This window comes from Belonocnema kinseyi, chromosome 6 (genome assembly GCF_010883055.1).
Source record: "Belonocnema kinseyi isolate 2016_QV_RU_SX_M_011 chromosome 6, B_treatae_v1, whole genome shotgun sequence".
Classification (NCBI taxonomy): Eukaryota; Metazoa; Arthropoda; class Insecta; order Hymenoptera; family Cynipidae; genus Belonocnema; species Belonocnema kinseyi.
Window position 1 is genome coordinate 142,131,074 of NC_046662.1, and position 21,650 is coordinate 142,152,723.

The following is a 21,650-nucleotide window of genomic DNA, read 5'->3' on the forward strand; positions in this document are numbered from 1 at the left end:
TAATTTATTCAAAATAAGTTTGAATCCTTGCGTGATTTTCTCGTTCATCCGATCGAAGGTACTCCAGATTTTCGTGACCGTCGTCTTGAAAAAGAAGATCATCAGCGCCAAAAATTATCGTTGGATCCAAAAGATCATCAGGATTCAAATAATTCACAGTCATGCACATTTTTTATTTTCTTCCCCCCTTTACTTTTGCTCTGGCCAAAATGACGGAGACCGATCCCAGAGTACGAAGACATTTTGCACGTATCCCTTGTCCATGAAATTTGATTGATACACAACCATTCTAAATTATTTTCACCGAAAGCTACGGAACATATCACCCCCATGAGATTTTTGCAATTTCTTAGCCAATAAGGGTGGTGTCCCAAGATGGCAGAATTGTATTGCGTTTTGTGTAATGCGTCAAATCATTAGACATTTCAGCCAATCGCAGCGCAATTCTGCAATCATGTGATGCCACCCTAAGAGGTGACAATTTTTTTTAATGGTTGAAAACCCCTTCACGCTCAGAGTGCACTTTGAGCACTAATATGGAAAACACCCCATGGGTGCAGAACTTCTATCGGTTCGCGCACATGGACTTCCATCAAGCTCCGCCTGTCCAGTGGAAAAGAGTCTGGCTGGTAACCAGGAAGCAGTGGCACAGTGGTCTGGAATAGAAATTTACTATTCATAATCGCCTACAGGTCGTATTTCTTAAACGATTTAAAATTTTTTTTAGAAATGCTCAGCAATTAATTTTTAAGAGAATTTTGGTTTGCTTTTTTTATTTTTTTTCACAGAGCAACAATATATAAACAAATATAGTGACAAAATTAACCATTTTAGGTTTGTAAATTTTTATCTCAAGAAAACATACAGATAGAAACTCACTATCAGACGAAATTATTGCACATGCATTCATAGAACATAATTAATTTTAATAATATTTAACTTAATTATTATAAACAATTTCTATAAACAAATTCTTTATAAACGAGTTTTTCTTATAGCTGAATTGATTTTTCTGGTCAAAAGTGATTGACAATTGTCTTTAAAGCCATTTATATACTTTGAGCTTTATCAAACATAAACAATATAGATTGTTTATAACAATTTAGTTGAACAAGTATTCTAATTGGCCGTTTCCTCGTAGAAAAAAATGTTTTTTTTCTTCAATAATTATTAGTGTGACATTTATTGCGGTGACTAACCAACGAAATTAAAAAAAGAATAACTTATATGATTGTTATAAACAATTTTTTAAACAAAACTATGATTTATTTTTTTTACATGCAAAAAGGACGGTTTTCCACTGAACTTATCTGACAATAAACTAACAGTGATTCCAAAATTGGATATGGGACATTAAATAATAATTTGCGTAATTGTTAATAACAATTTCTGTAGCAAACTGTCCATATCAGTAACGCTGTACTTGCCGTTTTTGAAGTCACCTATCTTTCACTTGTTTTATGTAACTTCCTGAAAAATAAATGAGGAACAAGTGAAAATAAGGTGCAATAACGCTGTACTTGCGTATTCAGAAGTCACTTATCTTTCATTTGTTTTGTACGCAACTCCATGAAAAACAAATAAAGAACAAGTGACTCTCAAGAAAGTCCTTTGTAATTTTCTTATTGCTAATGAGAGTACTAACTCGCAAGGTTTGTTAAGTTTCATGCAAACTGAGTAAAATCTTGATCCTGGGCATCTAGAAATAGTAGCTAATCATTTGAATTTGTATTTTTTACCTATATTTCAGAAAAAATGCTTAAGTATGAAAAGTCAGTTTGAAAAGAGGTTCGAAAAGTGGCTAAAAACTGACTTCGTTATTACTTTTTCTGAGATAAAATCAAAAGGAGTAAGAAAAAGTTCGGATACAAAATTCGAAGATGCTTCTGCTGTGACAAAAAGACGAAAATTAATGTCCATTGAAGAGAGTTTTACAGCTGCTGAGATACAGGATGTATTTTTGCGAAGTTTACGAAAGAGTGGAAAAAAAAATTGCTAATGCTATAGTCGTTCTTTTGAATTCTGACGATATTGAAAATTTAAACATTTCATGTAAATCTGACTTTGAATCATATGTGCCATACTCTTCAGAAGAAGCTTTAGCTTTAATGCAACAGGTCAGACTATCAAAGTATCAATATAATACTATTCACTTATAAGCCAAAGAAAGAAAGGCTGACATTTATCCTTCATATGTGAATGTATTAGAGATTAAAAAAGATTGTTATCCTTTCATTATTCGAATATCGGAAGAAGGAGCCATGGTTTAGATTCAATCTCTTATTGATCACACTCATTGATCACTTATTGATCACTTATTGATCACTTATTTGGACTTTGAAATTAAATATGGCATCGATGGACTGTCAACTGATACAAAATACAATCAGAAGTTTGATAACAACGATTTGACCGATGATTCTTTCTTCACAGCATCAATGGTGCCAATATGGTTGAGGGTAAAGCACACGGGAAAAACAGTTTGGATGAATCCTCATAGTTCCTAGCCAAAACTTTGTATACTTATCATGATTAAATATGCAAAGAAAACAAAGGAATTAACGAAATCGGAAATCAAAAATATTAAGACACAAGTTCAGAAGCTTAGAGCCACAATAATTACTACGACTAATGGTGTGTATATAGTGACAACAAAAATGAAGCTAACTATGTTAGATGGAAAAGTTTGTACAGCTCTCACTGATACTCCATCATTTTCTACTTGCTACATTTGCAAAGCGACACCATCAAAAATGAATGATCTAGAGCGTGTAAAGCAGAAGAAAGAAATTGCATCCAGCTTAGAATTTTGTCTTTCTACTTTGCATGCAGAAAAATTCCTCCTCTCTTTTTCAACGGGTATGCTTTTAGAGCAGCAAAACTGTATGTGCATGCCTTCTACATGCCTTCTTCAGTTCATAAAATACTGCTACATGGGGGAAAAGTTATGGAGAATTTTATGCTGCCAATTGGCATGTCTTCCCAAGAAGCTTCTGAAGCCAGGAACAAGGATATCAAGTACATTCGACAGTCCAACACACGAAAAATCTCTCGATAGCATACTATGCACGAACCTAATTCACAAACTCCTTGAGTCCTCAGATCTTTTCATTGCATCCTTGAAGCCTGAATGGGAAAAAGTTGAAGTTGAACTTGATCAAGAACACAAATAAGATTATCACAAAAATGATTGAAGAAAAAATAACTTTTTTCTACGACCTACCGCAGGTTGTCACGCATTGTTTAAAAATTGTTATTAACAATTACGCAAATTATTATTTAATGTCCCATATCCAATTTTGGAATCACTCTTAGTTTATTGTCGGATAATTTCAGTGAAAAACCGTCCTCTTTGCATGTAAAAAAAATAAGTCATAGTTTTGTTAAAAAAATTGTTTATAGCAATCATATAAGTTATTCTTCATTTAATATCGTTGGTTAGTCACCGCAATAAATGTCACTCTAATAATTATTGAAGAAAAAAACATTTTTTTCTACGAGGAAACGGCCGATTAAGAGACTTGTTTAACTAAGTTGTTATAAACAATATATATTGTTTATCTTTAATAAAGCTTAAAGTATATAAATAGTTTTAAAGACAATTGTGAATCACTTTTGTTCAGAAAAGTCAATTCAGCTATGAGAAAAACTCGTTTATAAAGAATTTGTTTATAAAAAAGTTTATAAAAACAATAGATGTTAACTCATGCTAATTTTTTGTTACAAATTATGACTATTATGAAAAACATTAGCAACTAGCGTGAAATAAACGATTTTTTCTATGATAAAAAAACACTAATAAGAATTTGTTTATAAAAATAGTTTTTAATAATTAAGTTAAATATTATTGAAATTAATTATAAAAATTCACAAAGCTAAAATGGTCAACTTTGTCACTATATTTGTTTATATATTGTTGCTGTGAGAAAAAAATTTAAAAAAAAGCAAACCATAATTCTCTTAAAAATTAATTGCTGAGCATTTCTAAAAAAAAAACTTTTAAATCGGTTAAGAAATACGACCTGTGGGCGATTATGAACAGTAAATTCCTATTCCAGACCACTGTGAGCGGGTTCAAATCTTTTTCTCAACTTATTTTGTTTGTTTTCGTATTGTAAACACGTCAACTAATAATTTTTAATACTTCCCCGGCAATTAAATTATTTTGTTGAAAAATACAACTGGGAAATAAATATGTTCGTTTACAAATTTACATACAATCATAAATTGGTTTATTTATAAAATTTGTGCGTTTGCAAATGTTATCTGCAAAAAGCATATTTCAATATTTTGTAGGAACTTTTATTCAAATTTTTCTTATTTCCCAATTGAAAATTGCCTATAAATTATTCGAAAAGTTTTTGCATGATATTTATTTCACACGTCTTGCATTATTTTTGAAGTAACATCGATTGATGATAGTCTCATCAAAAAGTCAGTGTCCCAGAAGAGGTTTTCCCCTTTGAGAATTGTAGTCTTGGCCCACGGTCGATAACGAAGGGCGATAAAGGAACTAAATATCTAAAATATTTTATAATTGGATTTGACTGATTTTAAAAGATAATCCGATGGACTAATAGTTTTGAAAAAATTTAAGAATAATTTAAAAACTGAATGGATTTAAAATTTTGAAATGATTTTATATTTGGAAAAATTATTTCTTAAAGAATATTTTAAAACTTTTAAAAAATGTTATAAGAAAAATCTGAAATATTTAAAGGACAAATCTTTACAGTTTTCTAAATAAAAAGAAGTGTAAGAAAACTTTGATTCATTTTCAAAGATAATAAAGGACCACAAACCGCTTAAGACTGCAACATTAAGAGGTACTAGGGGCACCTTATGTTTTTGAGTGTTGAATCTGAATCTGGCGTCCGTTTGACTCCATCAAGTCAGCGTCAAGGTCAGTTCAAGAATAAACTAACCAAACTCATCGCTCACCAACTAAGTCAAGTTACCTTCATGAGTAAGGGGTCGCTGAATTCGAATACGGTATTTGTTTGGCACCGGCAGGTCAGTATCAAGGTCAGTTCAAGGTCAAACCTACCAAATTCATCGCTCATCAACTAAATCGAGGTACCTTCAGGTTTAAGTGGTCGCTGAACTCGAATCTGGCGTTTGTTTGACACCGAAAGGTCAGTATCACGGTCAGTTCAAGGTCAAACCTACAAAATTCACCGCTTATCAACTAAATCAGGGTACCTTTAGGTTTAAGGGGTCGCTGAATTCGAATCCCGTGTCCGTTTAACACCGGCAGGTGAGTATCAAGGTCAGTTTAAGGGAAAATCTACAAAATTTAACGCTTACCAAATAAATTAGGGTAGCTTCAAGATTGAATGGTTGCTGAATTCGAATCGGGTGTCCGTGCGACGCCATAAGTGCAGTGTCAAGTTCAGTTCAAGGTCAAACTTACAAAATTGATCGCTCACCAGCTAAATCAGGGCACCTTTAGATTTATGTGGTCGGTGAATTCAAATCCCGTGTCCGGTTGACACCAGCGGCTTAGTATTAAGGTCAGTTTAAGGTCAAACCGAAAAAATTAATCGCTAACCAACTAAATCAGGCTACCTTTATGTACAAGTGGTCGCTGAATTCGAATCAGGTGTCCATTTGACACCAAAAGGTCAGTATCAAGGTCAGTACAACGTCAAACCATGCTTAAAACGAACTTTCTTTTTTCTGAAGAACGCGTCTTTTTTTTACTCAAATGATCTTCGAATACTCTTTCGTTTATGGACGGTCTTCATATCCCTTCTTAGGCACCAGTGATACGCGGACATCATATGAGTACCTATACGCCTTGATATCTATGCTTCAGATCTTTCAGGTCCTGATGAAACCTCTCTCTCTGTTCTTTACGCATATCACCTAAATTTGCAAATAACCAATCGATATTAGAATCCAAAAAGTGGATCTTTAAATTCATCAAGCACCCCAACTTTTCAAAATTTACAATCATTTTAGCAACTATTTCTTTGTAGCTTGAGTGTTTATGATTTCCTAAAAAGTTGAAGCAAACTTGCCTAAAGCTTTGCCATGCTTCTTTTTCATCACTAGTCATTCTTCGCTAAACTTCATCATCGGCTAGCAGATTTCTCCCGGTAATAAGCGTAGAATAGAGAAAAATTGATATTTTCAGATTTCAGCGCAAAAGTGAAGATTATTCTGTGTTTTCAATATATTTAATTCCTTCTAATTGTACCGGTAACGTACCTCACAGAGATATTTTTTATTCCTCAGAAGTGGTTATATTTTGATTTTATTTAATTCCTTCGAATAAGTTCACAAAATATGTGTAATAAGTTGTTTTAATTCCCTCATACGGAATGTTAATTCTGAAATTTTAATTCTCACCAATTCAACTCTGCCTCTCTAGAGTTAAAATTATTTAAATTCACACATTTGCATAGATTTCTTTGTTGCATTTTTTAAGACTTTGAAATAAATGATTAAAATATAAATAAATACAAATTTGAATATTTTTCGAAATTATAAGTCATAAAAAGATTTAATAATAAAAAATAGGTTAAATAAATGCTTTCGTTAAATTTTACTAAGTCGATTGAGAGGAATAGGATTTGCACTTTTTCTGTTCCCGTTGGGGGATTTTTAGATGGAGGAAAAATCGCGTATTCATAGGAATACAAATCCTTAATTTTTCTGAATTCAACGCTTTTTACCGGGCTAATTTGCGGACCGTCAAATATTCCTTCTTTTATTTTAGAATTGAAAAGTTTGGCAAACTTCTAAGAAACATACTTACAAGGATTACTTTCTGTTTTTCTCATTGCCTTAACAAATTGTTTTACTAAACGGTTTTATTTGTGGCTACTGTAATTTAATTTATTGAGAAGAAACTGAAAAGTCTAGTATTTTTCGCCGAATGTAACAGAGTGTGCAACTGACAGAGGTGCATATTTATTACCATTATGCAAAAAAACACCTTTTAAACTTCTTGTAGAAAAATCTATGAAAAGCCGCCACTCGTTAGCATTAAAACCCTAGCGGACCGAAGGAACCGAATGGAGCCTCTACAAAGTACCCGTAAAGACCCCATTGGGTCCCCATTCGGTTCCTTTTTAAAAAACTAAACAAAAAACAGTAAAATGAACTTTTAAATTGTTGAAATTCGGATTCTAGGTTAAAATTCCTTATAGAAGGTCACGGAATAATCGCAATAGTTTTTTTGCAATATTAAAAAGTTGAACAAAAAAATAAGACGTATAACGCCTGTTGACTCCTACACTTCAAAGACACCATCTGTAAGTAGCAGTCAACAGGCGTTATAGATCTTTTTTTTTTAACTTCTTACCGCTGCAAAAAAAGTATTGCGATTACTCCGTGACTTTCCAAAAGAAAATTTAACGTAGAATTCGAATTTCAACAGTTTAAAAGTTAATCTTGCTGTTTTTTTTTGAGTTTTTGTAAAAAGCAACCGAATACAGACCCAACGGCGTCTTTGCGGGTACTTTGTAGAGGTTCCATTCGGTTTCTTCGGTCTGCCAGGGAAGGTATGCTTTTAAATTTTCGAACTTATCCCTTCACATTATTACAATATACTAATTCTCCTACTGAAGAAAAAAATTTTCTAAAAGGTCTATCTCGATCAGGGATTCAAATTCAGCGACCACTCAAACCTAAATTGAATTGTTTATTGATGAATTTTGTAGGTTTTACCTTCAACCGACCTCGATACTGACCTGCCGGTGTCAAACAAACACCGGATTCGAATGCAGTGACTACTTAAACCTGAAGGTACCCTGGTTTAGTTGGTGAGTGATGAATTTTGTAGGTTTGACCTTGAACTGACCTTGATACTGACTTGATGGCATCAAACAACCACCGTATTCGAATTTATCGATCTCTTATACCTGAAGGTACCCTGATTTATTTGATGAGCGATGAATTTGGTAGGTTTGACCTTAAATTGACCTTGATGTTGACCTGATGGCGTCAAACGAACACCAGATTCGGATTCAGCGACTTAAAAAAGATTAGGTAAACCTGGTCTCTCTTATGTAACAGGCTTTGGCAATTTGTGGTCCTGTGTAATCAGATTGCTTAAAAGATTTTAAAAATGTTGTTAAAGAATAGTCTGAAAATTTTACGGACACTTGATTTGAGAGCTTAAATAAAATAAAAATGCCAAAATTTGAACCATTTTAAAAGGTAATTAGATTGTTTACAAATTTTAAAAATATTAATGAATAATTTGGAAATTAAAAAGATTAAAATTTAAAATGATTTTAAATTTTGCGAAAATTAATTCTTCAAGGATATTTATGAAAGTTCAAGAAATTTTTACAGAATATCTTAAATATTTTCAGCTTCGTGAGTTGAGATATACAAACAATGAATTTCTGTCAAAAATTGGAAGACACTTTTTTGAAATCCAAACATTGACAATATGTATGTTCCATAGGGGCTACCGCAGGGGGCCCAGCTCGATTGCTTTCACGGATCAACGATTAAAATTTCTAATCCCAAAACGTGAATATTTTATATCCTGAAAAATTGAAATAAAAAATACTTTCAAAAATATGGTTTATGCGTTCAAAAATGTCTAAAAACAATAAATACAACTATCCCGAAAACAACTTTTTTTCCTGCTTTTTTAAAGAAAAAACATTTACGTTCCATCTTTATAAAAAATTGTAAATTTTGAGAAAAATTTACATTTTACGTCAATCTTAAACGTTGTAAAATAGTATAAAACACTTAAAACTCAAACTTCACACGTAAATTAAAAAAAATTTATTAATAAGAAAATGTCAAAGTTCATGATCAAATTTCTGAATTCCGTCGTTAAAAAATTTTAATATTGATAAAAATTTACATTTTCTGTCATTAAAAAAAATTGCAAAGTAGTCTAAAACGGGAAAAAAACGAAATATTACGTGAAGAAAAATTGTAATCAATGTAAATTATTTATTTAAAAATTATTTTATTTATATTCCTCATAACACTTCGTGTATTTTACATTTACATAACGTCGTCTAATAATAAATAATTAGAAAAACAGAGCTTACAATTTGGTACTTTAACTTTTCTGAACTGTAGCATGAGGATGGGGTTTTCATTGAGTTTCAAGTTGTCGGTTTAGCCGAATGGTTAAGACTTCTGATTGTGAGCCGATAGATTTATGTAGAGATATGTAGGTTCAATACCCCGTAGCGTTAACAATTTTATTTGTAATATAATGTTTAAAAATGTAATATATTTATTCACTCTAAACAGGACTATTAATATTTAAAGTCAAAACACTCGCAATCAATAAATATTTATTTTTTAAATACCTTTTTTGTCATATTGTTAGAGTATAAAAGTACGGTACTAGTTAGCACTAACGCAATACTGCGCCCATCTGGAATTTCCCATTGGGGCAGCACTGCGTCAGTAGCGATATCCAGTGCTAGCCCAACACTGAAAACCCAGTACAAAATAGCTTTATCATCCAAGATATGAGGGGCCTCGCCTGGATTGCCCTTATGGATTCGACAATGCTTGAGGGTAATCCATGCAGGCGTCAACGGGCCCCTCTCAATTTTTCCACACGGGAAGTGGCCCACTAAAATGATAACTGAATGAAAGCCAATGTAGCTATTTCAATATTTATTTTAATTTAGTATTATTATTAATTATATCTTATAGTACTTTAAATTTAAGCATATATTTTAATTTGATATTTAGAAAATTAAAGCAAGCACTATGTTGTAAGCGCGCGGAGCATGCCCTTTTTTCTAGTAGAGAATAATACTCAAAAATAGTTCATTGGTTCTGTTTTCAAATTTCAGAACGTTTTTATCGTTTGTATGTTTCAGATATGATTAAAGTATTAAAATTCCTCGAATAAATATGATAAAATCTCTAAATATGAAGGAGTAAGAGTTAAATTATGAAATAGTGCAAGGCATTGTAATTGATTTTGTAAGAATTTCTATTAGTCATTAGTGAAAAAATTACTTCTTTTCAGTTGAATGGTTAGTAATATACTTTCGTAAAAAATTTCTCTTTAAATGAGTAATACATTTACTGATACTTTTATTTGTACAATACTTCATGAATGCGTACTTGTTATTTCAGATGTACAGGCAATATCAAGGTGTCCTAACGCTCGCGGAATTGAGCAAGATAAAGTTACCGGTTGGCCAAAACTAAAAGGTGCTCACTCGCTCCATCAAATCATGAAAGTTCTATCTCGGGCGAGCAAAGCATGAAGGTGCCCCTTCTCGCGTTTAGGAGCGAGAATTGCCACCTTCATGCTTTCCCTAGCGGACCGAAGGAACCGAAAGGAGCCTCTACAAAGTACCCTTAAAGACCTCACTGAGTCCCTCTTGGGTTCCTTCTTAAAAAATTCAACAGAAAAGAACAGCAAGATCATATTTTAAATTACTGAATTTCGGATTCTAGGTTAAAATTTGCATTAGAAACTCGCTGCGTAATCGCAATGCTGTCAGGACTAAAGGATTTGTTTAAATTCTAATTTTTCATATTCTTATCGGAGAAGGTACTGAATTTGTGAAAAATTAGACATATAAATTACTACATAAATTTATTAAAATTTATTTGCCAGTTTTGAATTTTATGCTTAAACTTCGCGCGCAGCATACTGCTTGAGTTGTTATGAACGGTTTGGAGTGTGCAGTCAGGTGTATGTTTGGTTCGTAATGTTTGGTGACAGATAATTGAGGTTACGTCACACAGACGTTTAAAAAATGCAAGAACAGGATAAGAAGGTTTTAATTGCTACTGCAGTAACAAGCAAATTGTTATTACAAACAGTGATGTGTTTAATAATAGTGGAAAGTGATGAAGATACTAAACTTTAGATGATGAAGATATTAAACTTCAGTATGCTACTAAATTTGCGATTCCTGCCACTTCTGCCCGCCATTTCCACTGTTCATTCAGTTCCACCTGCCTAGTTTCAGTAGGCGAAATAGTTACCCGTCGAGTGCCCCCTACTATTCACTCGAGTTATCACTGAACGGTTCACCCGAGTGAAGCCCAACACTCACTTAGCGTCGTGAAACGGCTCCAAGTGCACCCGAGTGCACCCGGGTGGTCCCCTGGAACGCACCCGAAGTCTTCGTCGAGTTTGTTGAAGTTTGAATACATAGCGCCTTCTACCGCTGGACCCAACTTCCGCTCCAACTCCCATCACATCTCCTTTCGCGCACCCCTTAATACAGGGTCCCCAGTTTTGGCCAACTTCTAGCTTCATCTTGCTCAATTCCGCAAGCAAAACTTTCTAGCGCTAACTTCGCGGTTAGCTTTTTAATGTTTATATTTTTGGTTAAGTATCGTCAAGTAATGTCGCAGGCGTTGGCATCCTAACGTTAGGACTCCTCTATATGATCGAAATTTTGATCTCAAAAAATAGAGCACGAAATTATAAATCAATGTAAAAGAAGTATTAATCAGTTATTGCTAGAAATGTTGTTTTATTAGGTTGTGGGGGATCTCACAAATTAAAGGATGGGAATGATTTGGAAGTCGAGAAACAAGGTGAGATCAATAAGGGACCAAATTATTTAAATATAAAAGGGGTTTATTAAACCACACAAGACGATGAGTATCCTTTTAAGATTTTGCTTTTGCGTGACTTTTCTTCCCTGAAAATTAACTTATATCTAAATTTTACTTGTATTTTAATTATGAATCAATCGTGGCCAAATTATTAACTTAAATTCCAAATCTTATTTATATCTGTGATGTATATAAAGAGTAAAACTATCGTGTCTGTTGTGTTTGTGAAGGGTGTAAAATGAAATCATTATAACTGTAGTGTCTGTGAAAGAGGTAAACTATTTTATTCTTAGTCTTCCCATTTTTATATTTCACTTAATTTATTTAATTAAACTGAGCCATAAATTTCCCCACATCTCTTTCCATGGCCTGTCTTTTTGTCTTTTTCCTATAAAATTCCTCTATTCTGATTTTGGCTTCTTCTGGTGCCAATTTTTTTATTTCACTTAGCTCTTTTTGTTTTTTCTACATTCGCTTCCTCTTCTCTCTTTGCTCGGCTTCCTTTCTTAGTCTCTCTCTATTTTTTCGATCCGAATCTCTTAGTCTCGCGCGATGTTCTCTCCATTCCTCCTCGATTTCTTCCTTCTCCATTTCTTCATTTTTTCGTGTCTTTTGTATTTATTCCTCTTTATTCGTTTTTTACATTTCCTCTGATTTTTTTAAAATCATTTTTTCTTCGTATTTAACGACTTTCACTTCAAATTCTTTTTTCTTAATCTCCTCTTCTTCTATCATTTTTTCAGCGCCCTATACATCTCTCTGTGAATTTCTGCTTTCTTTCTTCTATCAATCTCTTGCAACCTTTTTTGCTGCTCCTCAGGTTTTTCGTTGAGTGAGGGTTGCAACAACTCTACCCACTTTGAACATTTGTGAACTAGTAAGTCGTCGCTTGCAATCGGGAAGAGGCAATCTCGGTACTTCAAAATCAATCTTGGGTCCATTTTCTAAAATTAAATTTTTTTCTGTTTTGTCTATTTTAAGTAAATGTATGTGTTTTTGTCATTTTTTGTCTTTATCAGTAATGTAAAAATCAAATCAATAACATGCAAGCTATTTCAAAGAAAAATTCGAATTAAAATCTACTCTTTACTAATTATTTTTTTGATATCTTTAACGTTCCAAGTACCTACCGATTTTCCCTTTTTTGTTTCCAATTTGTAAATTGTTGGTGAAAGCATTGCTTAAATAAAAAATGGTCCTTCAAAATTTTTTCTCAGTTTCTGAGCTATTCCTTCCCCTTTATTTGACAATGTTTTATTGTTTTTTTAGTACTTTTTCGAAAATTTCAAAACGTATGGACCTACGTCTCAGATTGTAATATTTAGATTGTGTTTCATTTGCGGTATCTAAATTTTTAAGTACCTCTTCTCTAATTATTTTTAATATTCGCATTCTATCTGCTCATTTTGTTGACACTTGAAATTCTATTTCGCTTTTTCCGTCTAAATCTATATTCAAAGCTTGCACGGGTTGGAGCTCCCTACCTAAGTTCAAAAAAGTTGGTGTGAATCCTGTAGAAGAATGTTAACTTGTATTTAAAGCAAATTGCAAATCATCTAAATTTTCATCCCATGTCTTATAATCCTTTTCTAAGTACGCTATTATTGCTGTTTTAATTGACCTATTACATATTTCTGTTAGATTTTCCTGTACATGATATTTAGGAGTTTTTGAGTGTCTAATACCAAATGTTTTCGTTAAATTAATTATAGATTTGTTCACATATTCTTTTCCGTTATCTGTCAATAATATTCTAGGTGTTCCTCATTTCGAAATTATACGCTTATGAAATTCTTTTTCAATTCTTAACGATAATTTATTTTTTACTGGAATTATTTCTACCCATTTTGTAAACATATCAACAAACACTAAAATGTATTGATTTCTCGATTTTGTCATTGGCATTGGACCCATCATGTCAGATGCTACTACCGTCCATGGTTCTTCTATTATTCGCTTTTCCATCGAACCTATCTGATTGTTTACTTTTCGTTTTAATCTCTGACAAATATCGCATTCTTTTACATTTTTTAGAGTTTCAGAATACATTCCGGGCCAAAAATAATTTTCACAAATTTTCGCATAAGTTTTTTCCATACCTAAGTGTCTTGCTTGTTTTGTATCATGATTTTCAATCGAAACTTGTTCTCGCAATTCTTTCAGTATTGTTGATTTCCACGTGTTGCTTTTTAAACTTAAGCTTGATTTTAAAGGGTCGGGTCTATACAAATATAATTGATTATTGCGTATACGCCAATTAGGATTTTCCTCTGGTTTATTTTTAACCTGAATAATTTTATTTTTATATCAGTTATCTTCAATTTCTTTAAAATCTTTTTCCTTCGATTATATTGTGCTGACCAAAATACTTGAGACTTTTATGTGATTTTCATTTGACCTTGATAAAGCATCTGGTACCTGATTTAAACTTCCTTTTCTATATACAATTTTATAATCTATTCTAACAATTCTAAAGCCCATCTTTTTAATGACCTGTTGGATTTTTTAAGTTATGCAACCATTTTAATGCAATTCTTTTTCTGAAGCTGAATATTTACGTTCAGCTCCTAACCCTATATTGCTAGCATCGATTTCAAGTTGAAATGGACTTCCAAAATCAGGACAAGCTAAGATTGGTGCTGTCATTAGCAAGTGTTCAATTGTCGTAAATGCCTGTTCCTGTTTGTCAGACCATTCCCACTTTACTTCCTTTTTTAAAAGCTTTTGTAATGGTTCTATTATTTCAGAAAATTTTGGCATGAATTTCCTATACCATGAAGCTGTTTCTATAAGTCTTTAAACTTGTTTAATTGTTTTAGGCCTTTAGAAAATTTAAAACTGGTTCGATTTTTTCTTTATCAACTTGTAATCCTTTTTCATTTACTTTGAAACCCAAATATTTTATTTCAGAACATCCAAATTCGCAGTTGTCTAAACGTACCGTTAAACCTGCATTTTTAATTATTATCTAAAACTATTTCCAAGTATTTTAAATTTTCTTCCCAATTTTTAGAAATGATAATTATTCCATCCAAATAACAAAATACATTTGGCTTTAATTCTGGTGTTATTATTCTGTCAATCAGGCGCTGGAATGTAGCAGGAGCATTTGTTAATCCAAATGGCATCCTCTTAAACTGATACATTCCTTTGCCTGGGACTATGAAAGCTGCAATTGGTTTCAATTTTTCGTTCAATGGTATCTGATGATATGCTGAACGAAGATCGATTTTAGACATGTACTTTGCTGATCTTAATGTATCTAGTATTTCAGACATTATTGGAATTGGGTATAAGTTTTTTCGTAATTTTATTTACTTTTCTGAAATCTAAACAAAATCTGTATTTCCCATTAGGTTTCTTAATCATTACTATAGGATTTGACCAATCACTACTAGAAGGTTCTATAATTTTTTCCACTAAAAGTCTGTCTACTTCCTCGTACATAAATTCCCTAATTTTTGACGATACATAATAGTATCTTTGCTTAATAGGTCCATGACCTTGCACATCTATTTTATGGCTAGTTAGATGTGTCGGTTTTAACTCTGTTCTTTGATTCGTAATTTTTCTTTTAATTAAATTTACTAATTGCACTTGTTGTGCTTTATTCAACTCTATTATCCCTTCAGAAATTTCATCGCAAAATTCTATTTTTCTCTTTTTTCTATTTTTACGCGTTTTGTATTATTGTTAATAACCGCATTATTCCGAAAATTACACCAATTCCTTTTTTTAATTGCGAATAATGTTTCTATTATTGAATCGTTTTTTCCTCCTTTTTATCTAATACCGTCTTTAATTTAGAATCATTTATCTCTTTATTGCATTTCAATTGCTCTTTAAATTCTGTATTTAAATTTCTATCTTTATTTTCCACCTGTAACTTCGTATTTATTTTGTTTCTATCCTTATTTTTTTCCTTTCTCTCTATATATTTTGATTAGCCCGCTTATCTAATCTTTGTACGCCCACGCTGGCATATGCCAGTGTTGCGTCGCTCGCTTTGTAGGGTTTAGAGTGTGGGGAACCATACTCCCGTACATTCTGTGTCGACTGAGGTGCTAGCGGGATCGAGCCTAGTGCATTACCCGTAAGGAAGGGTTGGGGTGGGGTGTGTGGCGAACTTTCTCTCGCATGTCGTTTCGCAGGCTAACCTTCGTTCCGAATTTATATTTGCTTCTTCTCACTTTCCCTATTCTGACTCTCTTTCTCATTCTTTTCCATTATCGGCTCCTGCATTTTAATTAATTTCGATTTTATCGCATACTTAATATTTGGTAATCCTGGAAACCACCAAATCGTTTTCTCATAATCCACTTTTAAACCTAATCTTTCAATCATATCGGTTCCTATTATTTCTATCGATCTTAAATTTTGTACCAGTCTGAATAATACATATTTTTCCGTATGACCTATTTTGATTGGGATTAAGACTTGTCCTCTTATTTTTAATTTTTGTCCATTAGCTACCATTAATGTGCCTTTATTGGGTTCTTAATCTCGTAGTCTAATTCTTTTCCTGTTTTTATAAAATTTTCACTAATGTGTGAGTGAGTAGCACCGGTGTCAACTAACACTTCATATTTATGATTTAAAAAATCAACCACAAGGTAAAATCTTATTTCATCTGTCTCATTTGTGTCTGTGTCAAGTAATTCTGGCGGTATCTGGTTTTGCCTGCATGTTTAAGGTTTCCGTGATCTTTTATTAAAATCTTGGTTTTCTAAGTTTGAATTCATAAAATCCTGTTGGCTTCAGTTTATTCCATCATTCTTATTATCCCTACTATTTTCATTTTTTAAATTTTTCGAATTTTTATCCTGATTTTTATTATTCTTTTTGTGTTCTGACTTGCTTTTATTTTCTTCCGCGTTATATAAAAGCGCTGGTATTTGCGGATAATTATTCGTTTATTGGTTTTGTGTTTCCCTAACATCTGATTCATTGCATACAATAATACAATCTCTTCTCTTTCCGTATCGGTCCCTCTACTTCTATCCATTCTACATTGCCTTTCTCTTTCGTATTGAAGCAAATGCGATTTCATTATAATTGATTGCCTGTGTATCGGTCTCGGTAATCAGTATTCGTCCCCTTGACCGCTACCTCTATTTATTGTCATTCTATTTCGTGCACCTGCTAACGAGTGCCTTCGCTTATTTAAATCTAGTTCTGTTTCTTGCAAATGAACCGTATTTTGTACATTTCTTGACTTCTTACTTTGATTGAATAAATTTTGGCTTGAATTTAAAATTCTATCCATTTTATCATTTAAATTTTTTTTTTCTTCTGAAAGTTCTTTTATTTTAATTCTATCGCTTTTCTTTTCTTTAAAATTTATTAATTCTTGTGCCTCATTCCAAAATTCATTATTATTATCTATAAAAGAATGAATTTCAAACTTTTTATCACTAATTTTGGCGTTTTCTTTTTCTTGTCTTCCTATTTCTATTCGCAATTTCTCGCGAACTACTCTTGCTCTCTCTCTGCTCTTTCTCTATCTATTCTTTCTTTCTCCTTTCTAAGTATTTCTTCTCGTTCTGACTCGATTCTAGTCGTTCTTTGTTTCTTTCTAATTTTTCGAGTTCTTTTCTCTTGTTTTCAATTTTTCTATATATTCTACTTGTTTCTGATTGATCATTCTCGAAATTCCTTCTATTTTCGTCTTCTGATCTCCAATTACCTAACGTATTCTCGGTATCTGGGGACAGTATTCCAATTTAGCGTCTATGTGGGGTAAGTTTTGTCTGTTGGAGTTTGGGGTACTTTCTGCCTGTGTTTGTGTCTGTATTCTCGTTCTTGGGATTGCACCCGTCGCTTGATTCGGTTGTATCGCCGCCTATTCTAATTCTTCATTTCTCACTGTTATGAATTCTAAATTCAAATTTCTTGCTAATTCTTCTCTTCTATTCTCGTTTTCGCCTGACTGAATATCAATATTTTCATTTTCTACACTACTCGCACTTTCTTGCGTGTTATTTTCTTCAATTGCAATTTCCGGCACTACCTTATTTTTCCTATTTTCCTCATTCGATTTTTAATCTTTCACCTTACACCTTTCTACTTTTTACGGACTGGCTCAGGGGTTCTTTACGTCAGATTAAAAACCGGCATCTTCACTCAAGTGAGCGTCTCGGTTTTTACTACTGGCGAGTGTGCGTGGCCGTACTACGTAGTGGAAGCATCCACTGAGGGTGGGAAATGCTGGGTTGTTTGTATGACGTCACTGGTTCCTACATCGCGCACCAATTTTCGTTAATAACGCCGCTTCCTTTTCTATCTTTCTTGTTTCTCATTCTAGTTTCTCCCAGTTTTTTGCTATCTTTCTTATTTTTCCCGTTATAACTAGTTTTCTCTGATTTCCGTAGTGATTTTTTACCAATTTATTTTGACTCTATTTTGAACCATTCACTTACTCAATCCTGCTACAAGATGTACAAGTAAGGCCTTTTTGCTCGGGGTAATTTTATTAATTATTGTCGATGGTGGAACTTGGAATTGGACTATTGTCCCATCAACGTTTTATCAGACATATATTACAGTCTATTCGCACTTTATCGATCTAAATTACATCCTACTCGCACTTTTTCTAGTAAAATTGGTCCGAAAAAATTTCACATAAACAAAAACAAAATTGTCAAATATTGTTCCTACAGCATTTTCTAAATTAAAAATTTTCTTCTCCAATGGCACACAAGCATCCAACGTGATTTTTTAAAGGTTTGATCATTATTTGACTTCTTCTCGACTAATAGGATTTTTGTGAGGATTGTGCGTTTTTCAAGGAGGGCGCCAAATTTGTGGAGGATCTTGCAAATTAAAGGATGGGAAGGATTTGGAAGTCGAGAAACAAGGTGAAGTCAATAAGGGACCAAATTATTTAAATATTAAAGGGGTTTATTAAACCACACTTACAGAATGAAATGGGACCTGTTACTCCAGAGCGCTGATAAAACTCGTCGTTTTCCCATGGAACAGGTTGATAAGATGCCGGATGTCGTCAGGGTGAATGCAGGCTTCCGGTGAGGTCGGAATCTGTGGATCGTGGTGTCGATGGCAGGTCGTAAAGGGGTTGGAGACTCGTCTTAGTGCATCTTCAAGAGGTCGACTAAGGAAACGTGCGGTGAGTACAAGATGATGCAGGCGTGCAGGGAGCACTAGACTCGAAAGTGAAAGACAGCTTGTCTCCGGGGCAAGTTTATGCTTATAAGGACTGGGTTCAAACCCCACTGCTAATCGTGGGTCTGCAGAGGCGTATGGTAAACGTTCCGTCGGTAATTTGGAAATTTTTTTTGGAAGCTAGCGCCATGAAGCGGAAACCTCAGACAACAACGCTGCGATGTAAGTGAGAGAGAATTTTATTTTTGAACTTTGTGCGCAACACACTACTTGACCTATTATGGATGCGCTTGAAGTCACCTTCAGCAGAAGTTAATGACATTTTTATCATTTTTAACGGTGCAAAAAAAAGCATTGCGATTACTCCGTGAGTTCCTAATGCAAATTTTAATGTAGAATCCGAATTTCAACAATTTAGAAGTTAAGATTGCTGTTTTTTTTTAGTTTTTTAAGAAGAAACCGAAGGGGGACTCAGTGGTGTCTTCAAGAGTACTTTACAGAGCCGGTATACCGAATTTAAAATCGATAGTATCTGGGTTATAACAACATACAAAATCATTCCGTTTCATGGATGTTTCAGTTATATAGTGTGATTATCAAGTAGGTAGTAGTAGTTTGATTTAGGGTGTCTATTGTTGTAAAACGTTCATTTACTTCTTTTTATATTCATATTTATAATATTTGATTGTTTGAAAGAGTAGAAAACCGCTTGTAAATAATGATAGCAATATCAAAATGATGTAGTGACAATCTTAAACTCTAACTCAGAATAATAAATAATAGATAGGTTGGAAATTCTATAAACTTTTAAATATTTAAAATATTCAATTCTTAATATTTATAATATTTTGGTTTGTCTATGCCAAACCTTAAAATCATAAATTCATTAACTTTCATATACCAGTATGGAAGTTTTTCTTCATTTTAGCACATCAAAGAATAAGAGTTTTATTTTAAATTTACACATTTTTTTAAACTGAGTTTGAAATGCTAAAATTAAAAAAAATTATTGAGTTTAAAATTAAGCAGCTTAGGAGCCTGCATTTTAAAATGTTATTTTAAAGTCTCGGCATTTCCATGTATTTACTCAAATCAAATCGCAACAAGATTAAACATGTCAATTTTTCATACTTCAATTTCACATGGTATAATTTTAAAATGAACAAAGTTACAGGCTTCTGAATCCATATTTTACAATTCTGAATTCTTTATTAAGAAGAAGTGTCGAGACTGATTGTAATTTTTACATACGTTACTGAACGTAATTAACTGAACTCGAAATAGCTGGTTTCAAATGTTTCAGTTATACATTTAAAATGCTCAAGGCGCAGTCCCATGGATGCATATTAGCAGAGTATCAGATTTGCGGAGTAGGCAATTCAATCAATCAGATAATTTCAGGGAATTTGCTGAAAAGTGTTATGAAAGTGATAAGTTCGACACGCGCAGGGTCTTGAGAATAGTTTAGCGCCGAAGCTCGTAATGTTTTCGAATATTTGAAAAGTGTTTGAAAAGTGAAAAAGGAAATAAGCGGTTAAAATATTTTTCAAAATGTGTAATAATGACGGGAATTATTGTGGAGTAAGTATTGCTATAATAAAATAAAATATTAATAGGTTTTGCAGATAATTTGTTAAAAAAAAGAAGTAAATATGGGGGGTTATATGCATATTTTAAAGCTGTAACGGGTTAGCTAACCAACAAACAAAAACTTGCAGTTTTTTTTTTTCATTCACAAAAATGTATTCATTTCGTGAAAGCTTCCAAAGACATATACACATATAAGTCCTAAAATTGACACAATATTTTCCAAAAGAATTGTGAAGAAGTTCGTTTGCTTTTTTCGACATACAGTTTATAATCTATGTGGCTATTCTAGAATGATTATTATTATCTTTTGAAACGAAAAGAACCTTTATAGAAAATATTCGCTTCTGTTGCCAATAATTATTAATTTTGAACAGATATAATAACTAACCCAATAAAATAAATATTGTTCTCTAATTTTGTATTTTAGTTATTTGTTTAAATATACCTTTGCACAAATTTGTTTGGATTTGAGAATTAATTTTGCAGGTCTAATTTTGCTTAGGCTGTCTAGTAGTCATAAAATTTGGAGTGGTTGGAAAATGGGATAGACTAGTCCTCCCGAAAATTCGGGATGACTAGCCAAGTTTAAGAAAAATATTTTACTACTCATCCCGCTTTCGTGTAACCCTTTTCTTAATGATTAGCGCAAGGACAGTTTCTCTACTCTGCTAATACGAGTATGTAAACTGCATATGTCTAAACTGTTCTATCCTATGGTGCATATGAGTGAAGTGCGGAGTAGAAATCATCTAATACGAACGTCTTTTCTTGTATACATTGTTTTTGGTTTTTTTTTAAATGGTGCGTTATTGGCAGCCTCGTAATTGTCCAAATCTGTAAACCGTACAATTTACAGTCATACTCGTATGACAGGTTGATAATAAAGTGTATTCATTAGCAGATTAGAAGAATTCGGAATATTACAAAAATTTAGAATAGTTCAAGAATTCAGGGAATTCCGAATATTCCAGGAATTAAGCGATGTTAAATTTTTCGGGATATTCAGAAATTCAGATAATTTCAGATAATTCTGATAATTTTAATAATTCTTCAATGAAATTCTAAAGAAATTCCAGTTGGAAATTCTATTGAGTTTCCATGGAAATTCCACTGAGCTTCCGTTATCAGTACCTCTAGCGCTGATCCATTTCAGAAGTCTCAACCTTAAACACAAAACAATTCGTTTGAACCAGGTGTAAAAAATACATATTCCTCGAGGAATTTGAATTCCAAATCAAGATTAACCATGTTTCCGTTCTTCTATTCTTTGTAAACTTTTTTCAATCAGAAAATTATTTCAAATTTTGTCTTGGATTCTAGTAGCTATCATGTGAATAATAAAAAAAGTAAATTTACTGTTAAATTTAGAAAGTTGAATTAATAAAAAGTTTTTTATTATAACATAAATT

General features: G+C 32.7%; 1 protein-coding gene across 1 annotated transcript in view; it reads left to right on the forward strand.

The window, feature by feature from the left end:
* Positions 1 to 18,671, forward strand: part of LOC117175632 — a 31,832-nt gene extending 13,161 nt beyond the window's left edge. Inside the window, exons 2-4 of the mRNA XM_033365341.1 lie at positions 15,549 to 15,622; positions 18,288 to 18,386; positions 18,450 to 18,671. Of these exons, the coding sequence (XP_033221232.1) occupies positions 15,549 to 15,622; positions 18,288 to 18,386; positions 18,450 to 18,558 (282 nt within the window). The 3' untranslated portion in view covers positions 18,559 to 18,671. The remainder of the gene's footprint in view (positions 1 to 15,548; positions 15,623 to 18,287; positions 18,387 to 18,449) is intronic.
* Positions 18,672 to 21,650: the final 2,979 nt, after the last annotated feature.